Source organism: Condylura cristata, unplaced genomic scaffold, assembly GCF_000260355.1.
Source record: "Condylura cristata isolate star-nosed mole 26May11 unplaced genomic scaffold, ConCri1.0 scaffold00007, whole genome shotgun sequence".
In the NCBI taxonomy this organism is placed as follows: Eukaryota; Metazoa; Chordata; class Mammalia; order Eulipotyphla; family Talpidae; genus Condylura; species Condylura cristata.
In genome coordinates this window covers 50844203-50856857 of record NW_004567108.1, presented here as the reverse complement: position 1 = coordinate 50856857, position 12655 = coordinate 50844203, and the positions used below count along the sequence as shown (strand labels likewise).

Here is a 12655-nt window from a genome sequence, read left to right as displayed (position 1 = left end):
TCTCACAGAGACCAAGTCAGGCCAAATAAAGATTTGAAAATGAAGCTTTACCTGAAGCTGCCATTCAGGTCAAATAGGGACGAAGCTCTTGGGACAGGGCTTTGGGAGAAATCCCAACTTGCTTTGCCACCTACAACTACTGTACTGTTGGTTTTCATAGTCGTTCCTGTTGTAAGGCCTTTTGCTTCTAAGCTACCACAGAGTTTCAGAGGGGAGTGGGGAAGAGGCTTTTTGAAAAGGGCAAATTAAAATGTCACAGAGTTTACTGCTTTTCTTGACTTTTTTTTTTTCTGTTTGAAACTCTTCGTTAAATTCCAGAATCTGAAGAAATTGATTTTTACTATTTTTGCCAACTTTCTTATGGCTACTACAGAGGAGTAGGTTTTAAGGACCTTACTTTGTAATGCTGGAAATATTTCTACCTTTATTTTAATATTACACAAATGTATCTGTTATGTCCATACAAAATTATCTCCTTTTTCAGTAAAGGATCTTTAAAAGTCATCCTGCCATATAGAAGACTTGCATGAAGATGAGTTTGTGATTCGCTTCATCTCAGCAATTAGCCTTGAAACCAAAAAACATAAAATGGCCTGCACTGAAGTATATTTTTACTAATACATCAATACCTATTATGTGGTGTACAACTAAAACTTTATTTTCATATTCTTCAAATTTCTAAGAAATCACCAAAGGTTAGTTTTTCAGTTTATTTATGTTTTTTTTTTTTTTTTTTTTTTTTTTTTTTTTTTTTTTTTTTTTTTTGGTCAGAAACTAATGTCAATCCTTCGATCTTTATTGACATCCCTGGTAATGCATATAATTGTATTATTGATGTTAAAAGTATAAATTTCCTTGAAGAAGGCTTTGCATAAAAATTAAGGAGATAAAATTTCATAGTATGTTTTCTGGCTTTAATCTGTTTCATTTCTTTGACAAAAATGAGATCATATCAAATAACTTCAGCAAACAAATAAGAGGAAAATAACAGAAACTGAGCAAAAAAGTATGTCTGAATGTGTCACTCAGACTAAAAATTTTCTATGCTAATTAAAATCCAATTTTCTTGTCAGTCTTTTAAGATCCTTTCAAATCTGGACCCATCTTCACTTCTGTTTTGATTTCTTCCTCCATCTCACAGTGTGCTGCCTAAAGTGTTCAAATCCCCTTTTCTCTGTCCTTAACTCCCTGCACACTCTCTGTAAGGTTAAGTTCCAGTGCCTCCATCTCTAAAGTGTCTTTTACCTTCTGTTGACTTTATCCTCTATTGTAGGGCTTATCAGTTGTAAATCATTCAAGGGCCTTCCCTGGTGGCACAATGGGTTAAAATCCGCAGCCACTGCAGCACAGAGTTCAATCACTGGCCAGGGATATGACCCACAGAGCATGGCAGACCTCTCCTGACCCGCCTGCTGCTCCCCTTAGCAGTGTATTTCAATACATCTGCCTGTTCTTCTCTCCACTTTGGCTCTGGTAAATTCTCTCACCACGTGCACATCTGGCCTGTACCCCAGTCTGTATGCATAAATAAATAAATCACTAAAAAGAGAATAAAAAAAGATTACAGTCCAGCAGAGCAAATGGAAAACAACCATATAATTGTAAAAGAAGCTATTTAAGTGTAATTATTTCAAAAGCAAAGAATAGATGCCTCTTCCCTTGATATAATTACTTTCTGTTAAAAACAAAGAGTATTTTCCCATGTATATATTTAGGGATGGAGTCTTATTGCAAGTATAGCAATATTTCTGGTTTGATAATAATAATCATTTCTTTGTGCAATCCTGGGATTTTTAGGGTCCATTTACTAATTTACTTTTTTAGAAATTAGTCAAAATAATGAAATTAAGCTGCCCAAATAATCCTAGCGTTTACCTAACAGCTTAAAATATAATTAACTCTTATTTCAAATTATGGGATCCAGAAATGAAGCTCAAACATTCCTGCCCATCAGAGGTGGCTATTCTGAGTCAGAGTACCACGAACTGAATATGCTGCCAGAGAACCACCCTGTCTCTCCCTCCCTTACTGTAGCCCTAGTGCTTCACTCATTTTGCAGTCTTCCAATAAATTGTAGAGAACTTTCCTACAGTTTTAAGAATTGTACCTCATCAGGACTCTACATTCACTTTATTTTTTTCATAAGTACCAATTGCCCAAATGTCTTTGGATCAGGTTTCTGGCACAAACTTATTCAGGAAATAGGGTGGAGGAACACCTATTTTATATTTTAAGTGAAAAAACATTCACACAAGAACATTACGCAACAACAAAGAAAAAAAAATGGTTGGTTGGTGGTGAAGTTCAAGCTCCAGATCATTGGGACTTTATTTTGGTCATGGAAGAACTAATCAGGGGTTCTCAGGTTGTAACAATTAATATGGTCATTTCACTAGACTGTCTAATTTTACAGAGTTAAACTGAAACATGTCAATGCTAAAATTGAAAACAAAACTGCTTGTTTTCTGTTCCTAGTTACAAATGAAAAAAATTAATGGACAGCATATTTTCAGTAAAGAAACAATTGTCCTACCCATTTATGCCTTTGCAGAACTTAGCCCTAGAGTCAAGAACATAGCAAAACATAAACATTATTGAACTAGACAAGGCTTCCCATATGGTTTAGCCCTTTGAGTTAACATCACTGTCTTGGAGTATATTCTCCTGAATACATAACAGCAAAATCTTTCAATCTAAATTTCTGTGAAACCTTGGTAAAAATAAAAACAACTGCAGAGCTGTGGACACTACCTACCACCCCTAATATTTCAGAGTGAAAGAGGGAGGGTAAGAGCTCACTTTGAAGCCACCTTAGGATTTACTTGAAAATATATATATAACATTGTTAAAGCATTTTTTTTTGTATTTTTCTTATAAAAATCTGTGATTTTAACATACAAAAATTACTTACTTTGGAATATAATGTATACCATCTCCCTGTCCACATGGCTGTTGCTTCTTATTCTGTAGCTTTAATAATCCATTTATGGCCCTCCCTGGTGGCGCAGCTGGTTAAAGCACAGCACAAAGAAGCCAAAGCTATTTCCACATGAGTTCGATCCCCACCTGCCCTGGAGGAGATTCACATGGCATGGCAGACCTCTCCTGGCCCGCCAGCTGCTCCCCTCAGCAGTGTACCTCATCGATCTGCCTGCTCTGCTCCCCACTCTGTCTCTGGTGAATCCTCTCACCATCTGCATCTCTGGCCTGTACCCCAGTTCTGTACGAACAAATAAATAAACCTTAAAAAAAAAAAGAATCCATTTATTTTGTGGCATTAGTAATGTTATTACTAAAGAACCCTGGAATACACCAGAAAACAGATCCTAGATCCTCTTCTATTTCCAAGCCCTTGGTGAGTTTTTTCCTCTTGTTCTTTTTTGTTTGTTTAAGCCCTTTGACAGCTAAATAATTTGAAAAGCAAATCCTTGATGTTATACCAGGTGTTCTGGTATCTTAATGATTACCCATTTTATAGGAATATAGTCAAGAGAATTTCCTAATTAGAAGTAAATATTCTAAAAGTGAGGTGTCTAGAAACAATAGTGGGAGTTGCTGATGTTTTAGTCAAATATTCAAGTTCTCTTTGTGGCCTTCATCAAGTTAGATCACTTTCCATATACCTCAGCCTCAGTCTCCTTTCACCTCCTGAAGGCCAGTCCCTTACTGGAAAAAAGTGTAGTCAGCCTCACAAAAAGGATGAAGAGGAGTAGGAAGGAAGATGAGTGAAGGAAATATATTTATTTATCACTTCCTATAGGACTTGCCCCCCACACCTGTCCTCCCCCATATTCCATTGTGTATCTGACATTAATTCTCCTACTACTGAGGAAAAAAATAATAAATTTCTGTTAAGCACTCATTTTTTTTTAAAGATTTATTTATTTATTCATACAGAACTGGGGTACAGGCCAGAGGTTCAGGGGCGGTGAGAGGCTTCACCAGAGACAGTGGGGAGCAGAACAGGCAGATCTACGAAGTACACTGCTGAGGGAAGCAGTGGGCGGGTCAGGAGAGGTCTGGCTCACCATGTGGTCTCCTCCGGGGCAGGAGGCAGGCGGGAATCGAACTCATGCGGAAGTGGCTTCAGATTCTCAGTGCTGTGCTTTAACCCGCTGCGCCACCAGGGAGGGCCTAAGCACTCATTTTAATAGGGCCATTGTGCCAAGTGATTTTGTTTATGTCATTTAATCTTCAAACAATCTTCAGAGAGAAACAGTATTATCATCCCCATTTTACATATGAGAAAACTGAGGCTTAGAGAAGTTAAGTCAGTTTTCCTGGCTCACACAGGAAAACTATTGCATGGTGGTTCCAGGATTGCAGTCCAAGCAGGATCACTCCAAAATCTTGCTTATTCCAGTCATTTACAGCATAAAGCAGAACACCTCCAGGGAGAATACAGGCCATATGGTTTGGATACAGAATATATGGTTTTTGTTCAGGGAGTACTGGTCAATGATCCCAATCACCTTTGCCTTACTTTGTAATCTCTGCTTTCCAAATTCTTAATCATGCCCCCTTTCTATTAGTATACTTGTTATTTTTTATAGGGAGGAAGGAAGACATTTACTTTTAAAGTTTTAATTGAAGTAGCATTACATTCTATAATTATATAAATGTTAGATGTAAACCACTATAAATCAATGCTTGCCTATACTGTACTTTTAATTTTCACTCATATTTCCAAATCCTAAAAGAGATTTGATTACATTAGATCTCACTTATAATAGAAAAGTATATGCTGAAAAGTATAGAGCTTAATTTTTGCCATCATATGACCTCAGCTAATTACTGGTTTGTTAGCCTAGTTTTTAATTTACTTTTGGCTTCACTTTATGCAATAGCATGGCTTCTAATCCATCAGTATAAGAATGGTTAACAAAATAGCTGAACTGGCATTGGCTTGTGTTTAGACTTACTAAAGTTCAGAAAATAAGCACTTATTCTAAATAGCATACATCAGCAAGAGCTTTTATCTCAATCTCTACATTTGCATTGATTTTACACGAAGATCAATAAATATTGCCAAATATTCAAAATACATATGAAAATTAACTTTAACCACAGCAGTGGTAGTGGTGGTTACTAACACCTGTTTGTAAGATTTAGCAGAAATTTTTAAAAAGTTAGAATTCAAAATATTTCTTAATACAAAAGAAGGTAAAATTTACAGTGATAGCCTGATCTTATCATATTTTAACCCTATTATATTTCAATTGAATGTAATTTTATAATTTCTCTTTAATTTTTTCTAGTTCAATTTATTAAAATTTTCTCATACATGTATATACATATATATATAGACATGTACACATATACACTCACTTAACTGTCTCTGAAAACTGAATATTTGGAGAAATAGTTTGGCAAGTATTTATTGTGATTTTTAAAAAAAATATATATTTTTTTCTTTTTAAGATTTATTTATTTATGCATACAGAATTGGGGTACAGGCCAGAGATGCAGGGGCGGTGAGAGGCTTTACCAGAGACAGAGCAGGGAGCAGAACATGCTGACTAACAAAGTACACTACTGAGGGGAGCAGAGGGCAGGTCAGGAGAGGTCTGCCACGCGATGTGGGTCACCTCCCTGGCAGGCGGGCATTGAACTCATGCTGAAGTGGCTTTAGCTTCTTAGAGCTGTGCTTTACCCTACTTTGCCACCAGGGAGGGCCCATATATATATATATACACACATATATAGATATAGATATATAGATATAGATAGATAGATAATGTATGTATGTATGTGTATATATATATATATATATGTTTTTTAAAGATTTATTTATTTATGCATACAGAACTGGGGTACAGGCCAGAGGTGCAGGGGCGGTGAGAGGATTCACCAGAGAGAGAGGGAGCAGCAGAACAGGCAGATGGACGAAGTACACTGCTGAGGGGAGCAGTGGGCAGGTCAGGAGAGGTCTGCCATGCCATGTGGGTCACCTCCAGGACTGGGGATCGAACTTATGCTGAAGTGGTTTTAGCTTCTTAGTGCTGTGCTTTAACCTGCTGTGTCACCAGGGAAAGCCCAATTTTTTAATATAATTTTAAGATTTCTTTGTTTATGCATATAAGAACTGGGGTACAGGCCAGAGGTGCAGGGGGTAAGAAGATCAACAGAGATGGACTAGGGAGCAGGACTGACAGATGTACTGAAATACACTGATGAGGGGAGCAGCAGGAGGGATAGGAGAGAACTGCTGAGCCATGTGGGTCATCCCCTAGCTGGGGATTGAACTCATGCTGCAGTAGCTGTGGATAGCTTCATCATGCTGTGCTTTAAACCACTGAGCCACCAAGGAGGGCCCTTATTGTGATTTTTAAATGTACTTACTAATTATCATGCAGTGTTTATGGTTCACACTGAAAGGTATAAGACACAATTCACTCTATGGACAGGGAGATGACATGGACACAGGGAAATCATTCCAGGCAAAGCCTTCCCAAAAGTGGAACAGTAAGAGGCAGGTTGCTGATAGCAAGTTAATAAAGATGGGAGAGATGGGAAAACCAAGCTGGGACATCAGAGAGCTAAACACATGCAAAGAAGCCAAAGTAATTTCTGAGTAATGTTTAATGGGATTGAACTGTGATTTAACACAGTGCAAATTCACTAGATATTTACTTACTCAGTTTTGAAGATAGAATTAAAGAATTAAAAATTTGAAAATTTAAACAAGGGGAAAAATTGTTAATATGTTTACTAAATGTGCACCCAGCTCAAGTACACAAATTTGAAGAGGAATTCCTTGGCTGATGGATCATGTTATTAAGAGTTGAAAACTTCTCTCTTAACTCTGCCTCCCAGATGTTTACACTTCAACTTTTGTCTTCTCCAGCTTCTATTCCCTGCAATCTTCTCTTTGGCGATCTAATACAACCAAGCTTAGGGGCTTTCCCCGCCCTTCCATCGGGTTACCTGTGTTATGCACCTGTGTTACACAGCAGGCGGTGGGTTCTCCTTTGGGTGGCACTCTTGCTCTGTCTAGCCCTCCGCCTACCATACTGAGATACTCAATTAGCTACTTACTGCATTTCACTGAATTTTATTGACTTGAATCAAATGAATTCTCTTCACCACCTGTGTACACAAATCCACTCATTGGCTTCTTCCATCAAGACACAGCTGCTTTAAAAATAGCAAGTATGCAGTGAAGTTTACATGTGCCTGTGATTCCATTCAGGGAGGCCGCTTACCAGACTCGGGAAACACTGCAATTCCCTAGGCACTTCTGGCTTCATCTCAGGGAGGGGCACCAAAACCCAGCATTTTCACCAGTCAACTTAATTTCCCAATTCTCAGTTCCTAGAGTAGCGGGAGTGGTAGGAGACAGAGTAATAAGGATATAACAAAAAATGTACAAAATGAGGAATGCTGTAAATATATATATAAATACACTCTTACAAAGATTGTAGCAAGAGGAGCTAAAACAGTGTTCTGAGTTCTTTATTAGAATCAGTTCTCATGTACAAACATCCTAATTCAGCTTAAACAACATAGCCCACACACATTCCACTTTTAAGGAAATGGTTTTCCTCCCTGCCTTTCCCTCTTGCACCTTTTTCTTTCTTTCTTTCTTTTTCTTCCAAACTTATTTCTCTTTTTCTTTGGCTTACCCTGCACGAATCTCAATTAATGAAGCATACCCTTCACAGAGAAAGGAAAACCCTAAATGGAGCTTGACAGGGTGGATGCGACCCCTCTCCCCACTCCCCCCTAGTGACGCCACAGCGAAGTTCAAGTGTCTTCAGAAAAAGAAACATCCACTCACTTAGACAGAAGGTCTGATCCTTTCTGCGCAATCGGACCCTGGAAAGCAGCCTCCCCCAGAGGGCTTAAGAGCCCTGGCACTTGCTAAGTGACCTCCAGGCGAGACCCGAGAGAAGTAAGGGGTGTGAAGGCGGAGCCACTGGGCTGGCGACACCCTCCAGAAGGTCCTCCCTTCTCCCGCCTTCCTATCACCTTAGGGAGTTGGCAGGGAGAGGGGGCTCACCCTCTCAATGAAAGGCAGATGTCCCTTTAAGGTTTGTTTTGCAGCTCGTGGACTTTAGCCTAAACAGGGGCCCGCGAAGCTTGCTTTATTTGTCCATGTCTCCAGCAGACCCTGGGAGGCTGCCAGTGGGATTTCAGAGACCAGGAGCGCAAAGCGGGGGCTATGTGGCAATCCTTCTGGGATATGAAACGCGTGGAGAGAACTTAAAGGCATTTGTCTAAAACACAGGAAATCACTCTGCAGCTTTGGGGGGCCGCGGCTAACAAGGGCCAGAGACTGCCTCCCGGAGCGGCCGGCGGAGTGACCAGAGAGCACTAGGCTACCGCGCCCTGCCAGCTCCAGCCCTCGGATCCAGCGCGTCCGCAGGCGCTGCGCCTTCTCCGACCATGGCTCCACCAAGCCGCGCCAGGCCAGGGGTCGCTGTCGCCTACTGCTGGGTCTTCACGGGTGAGAGACCCCGCTTTTCTCTGAGCATCCTCTGCGCGCGGTTGGGGGTTTCAGTGGGGAGAGAGGAAGGTGCGCGATGTTGTGGCCCAGAGTGCAGTGGGGCGCAGATCCGCTTTCTCGCGCTCCAGGTAGAAGGGGCAGGTTGGAGTAAAGGTAAAAGGCTCTGTGCTTTGATTTTGGTAGGAATTAGTTTTGATGTGTTTCAACCCCCTCCACCATTGCAACGGCACAAGAGAGTTCAGCTGAAAACTTTATAAGGTTGAATCTACTTTTCCAATTAAAGTTGTTTTGACAAAAAGCAGTGAATTTTAGGACTTGGTGAATGCCTCCTCCCCTCCACTCCATCCCTTCTTCGGAGGGAATTAACTCAAGGGCGCCTGATTTATAGGCTGAGTTCTTACCCTCAGTTTGTTCTAGAGTTGGTTTTTTCTTACTGTCAAGTACTGACGATCTTTGTGTTCCAGACTACGCAAGAGTACCAAGCTCACACTGTCCCTTCCCGAAATAATATTCCTCTATGAGCACCCAGGAGAAAGTATTTTTGAAATTGAGGAATAGCGAGTATTTACTCTAAATACCTTTTAAAATACAAAATGTGATCGTGTCAATTTCGCTTAGTTCGGTATTTTTAAAGAAAGGACATAAAAATATTAGATTAGATTAGAGATTCAAAGTTATATCCGCTTTAGAAAAAGGCTGAATCATAGCATTTTTTTTAAGGTTTTCCAAATTATTAACCCAAGGTCAGAATTTTTTTTTTTTTTTTTACCAGTTAAGGGGGAGGAAGTTGCAATGGAGAAGGAAAGAAGGCAAATGAGTGAATCTGTGTGAAAACAAATCATCTGGTTAATGGTTCAATTAATGACTGACTTCAGTATGTCGACAATATTCATTTGTTCAGTGTTTCTACTGCTGTTATACTTGTTAGAACTCATTAATTTAATATTTTACCATAAAAATGATATGATCCAGCCAGTTTAACTTGGGTTAGATAGATGACCAAACATTGTTATGCACTGTTCTGCACACTGTTAAGCACTATTATGAAGATCATTTAGAATGCATTATGAGCAGCAAAATTTTTTCACTGTAAGGTGGCATAAAAATAATTAATAATGAGCTTCTGGCTTTTCTTCTAAACGTTTTCACTACTCAGGAAATGTCCAATAATCCAAACAGTGGTCAGTTCTGAACAGCTTTATAGCCAATGAATGATTTAACTTATCAGCTACTGTTATTACCCTTTACACATATTTGAACTCTAAGTTTTTTGAAGGTTGTTTGCATACTTTTGTCGTTGTTGCTTGTTGCAGTGAAAAATCTGTATAGATTGCTAATATTTAATTGTAACTTTTTCATTCTACCAAATCAACAGACACTAATACTGAAAAGGTTAAAAAAAAAAACACATATCCTTTGTAAAAATAAGAATGAAACTTTAAAAAAGAGGTTGGTAAGTTATATTTTCATATGTGTGTATTTTTTTAGTCACAAGTTGCATACTGTGGGTTTTTGACAACTGTTGGGGTAGAAATACACCTTGTGTATAGGTATGTATCTACTTATGCTGTGCAATTATATTGAAATTTAAAATTTTAAATGTTACTGTCTCAGAATCAAGATTCTGTTAGTTTCCTTGGAAATTCTTTATTTCATAGAGTCCACACCTTCCTATGGTCTCATCACCATATCCACCCATGCTCACCACTGTAGAGTTCATTTTTCCATGTCTATTTTGAACCCAACCACTTGTTCATTCTCTAGTACACAATTTTCACTACATCTTTATCTTCAGTCAAAAATCGTTGATGGCTCTTTGCTATCTTTCAGATTAAATACAAAATTCTTCACTGACCATTCAGGGTTTGTACTGTTACCCTTTACTTCTTCACTCTACCACAGCAGTTTACTACTGCTGTTGTAACAAACTGCCACAAATGTATTTGTCTGAAATAAGATAAATTTCCAATTGTACAGATCTGTTGGTCAAAAGTCTGACGAGACTAAAATTAAGGTGTCAGCAGGTGTTTTCTGGAGGCTTTGGGAATAAGCCATTTCTTAGCCTTTTGCAGCTCCAAGAGGCCACCTGCATTTCTTGGTTTGTGGCTCCATCATGCAAATCTTCAAATCTTTTTTTATAATCCAACTTCATCATCACATCTATTAGTCTGACTAGTCTCTTTCTAAGGATCCTTCTAATTACATTGAGTCTACCACCTGGATAATCCAGGATGTTTTCTGCATCTCAAGATCTTCAATTTAATCACATCTGACAAGTGTCTTTACCATAAAAGGTAACATAATCGCAAATTAGGACATAGACATATTATTCTGCTTTCGAAAGCCCCAAAATATAAACTTCCCATGATAGCCAGTCACATTTCCTTTCCCGTAATCCTCACACTCACTTTGCTACTGTGGGTGTGATCTTGTTTCATGCGTCCAGAAAAGTGTTCTGCCCTTCCTTTTCACTACCCCCTGCTTGTTAAACAAACACTCTCCAGCTTTCAAAACTGGCTTGACATCATAACAACAAACTATCAACATCCCAGTAAACTTCCCATTAGATTTAGAACTGTATTGTATCTGTTTTTAAAAACAATTCATCAAGGAAGATACCCTTTGTTATGCCCAAATGAAGTTCTTGTTATTTTATGTATATTAGAATCTCATCAGAAAACAATAATGGCACATAAAAAGAATTTAACTGAAGAAAGTTAAATAAAGAGACTTAGTGCAGAGGCATTTAAAGGAGTGACCAAATATATTGAAGTGAGTGCATATTGAGAATTAGCAGTGGAAAGAAAAGTCATTCCCATACCTAGTCTTGGCTGTGAACACTGGCTCTGGGAGGGAGGCCATGGGAAGGAGCTCTGGTCATAGGAAGAGGATTGTAGCCAGCTCCAAATTGACGTATTTCTAGCTGGATGAGAGTAGGGGAAATAAATACCTTTCCTTTTCCTCTCACCCTGTAATGTCTTGCTGAGCCCTCCCACTGGCCATATTCAAAAAGAATTCAATCTCCCAGAGCACAAAGGTCAAGACAAACAATAATGAAGAAAAACTAGCATAACTTAATGCTGACAATCAGATATATTTTGAGAATGTATTATGTGTAAGAACCCAAGTTAAGAACTGGGCATGTATTATTTCCTTAACTCTCAAAAAAGGGAAAATTTTGGAATGATTATTGATTTTTTTGAGATGAAGAAGCCAAAATGCTAAGAGGTTAAATTAATTTGTCCAAAGTCACACAACTCAACTCAGAACTCTGGCCTCAAACTTCATGCTTTGAAATAATATGCCATGTAGGCTTGTGATAAGTCCACTTTCATCTTGCTCAATCCTGTAAATGTGAAATCCAAGCATAAGTGTCCAGAAGTTGTTTTTTTTTTTTTGTCCAGAAGATTTTGATAAAGATCTAATTAATATGCAACTAGGCCTGTTATTTTTCATTTCTTTTAGCTAAATAGTGAAATTAGATGATGCCTATATTAATTATAACTCAAATATGACTATTATTGTTGGTTATTAAGAATATAAATACTTAACTACCCCCCACCATTGAATTATGTCGCCCCCTCTTTAGAAATATTTTGATTTGCCTAAAATCAAATCTTCTTTTGGTACTTTTTTCTCAAACTTTTCCTATTCAAAATGAAGTCCCGTGAAATGATGACTGGATGTAGGAATTCAGTCATGTATCCGTAGCATGGGAATGGTCTCCAGTAGTACACAGTGGGTTGTCAGGACTTATTGAAGATGGTGACATTCTTCAGTCAATATGATGTCTGTACAGGTAACAGTAAATTCATTGAGGAGTTTTTCTGTTTGTTTAAGTATGTAAGCAATGAGAATAGCAACACATCATACATGCTAAAGAGTTTGCCAGTTTTTTCCCCTGCTGCCATGATGTTATTCTGATGCATGGACTACTGCATGGACATTTAACTGTCATTTTACTTCTTTAAATGGGTGCTATTGTGTGTGTTCCTTCACCTCCAACCTAGCAAACTGCCCATTAGATTTAGAACTTGTTGAATTTTCATATACCCTTTGATAGATTTCATAAAGTAGCTAATGTTTAAAATATGTTCACAAAATTAGGATCAAAATATTTTTAGAGATATTTATTTATGCATACAGAACTGGGGTACGGTCTGAGGTACAGGGGTGGTGAGAGGATTCATCATTGATTGAGTGGGG

At 38.5% G+C, this 12655-nt stretch overlaps 2 protein-coding genes across 3 annotated transcripts in view; both read left to right on the top strand.

The window, feature by feature from the left end:
* Positions 1 to 8364: 8364 nt before the first annotated feature.
* Positions 8365 to 12655, top strand: part of PELO (pelota homolog (Drosophila)) — a 14974-nt gene continuing 10683 nt past the window's right edge. Inside the window, exon 1 of the mRNA XM_004678331.2 lies at positions 8365 to 8449. The gene's annotated coding sequence lies outside the window, so the exon portion shown is untranslated. The remainder of the gene's footprint in view (positions 8450 to 12655) is intronic.
* ITGA1 (integrin, alpha 1) overlaps positions 8389 to 12655 on the top strand; it is a 147500-nt gene continuing 143233 nt past the window's right edge. For both annotated transcript variants that reach the window (XM_004678330.2, XM_012721859.1), the window contains exon 1: positions 8389 to 8449. In XM_004678330.2, coding sequence (XP_004678387.2) covers positions 8389 to 8449 — 61 coding nt within the window. The remainder of the gene's footprint in view (positions 8450 to 12655) is intronic.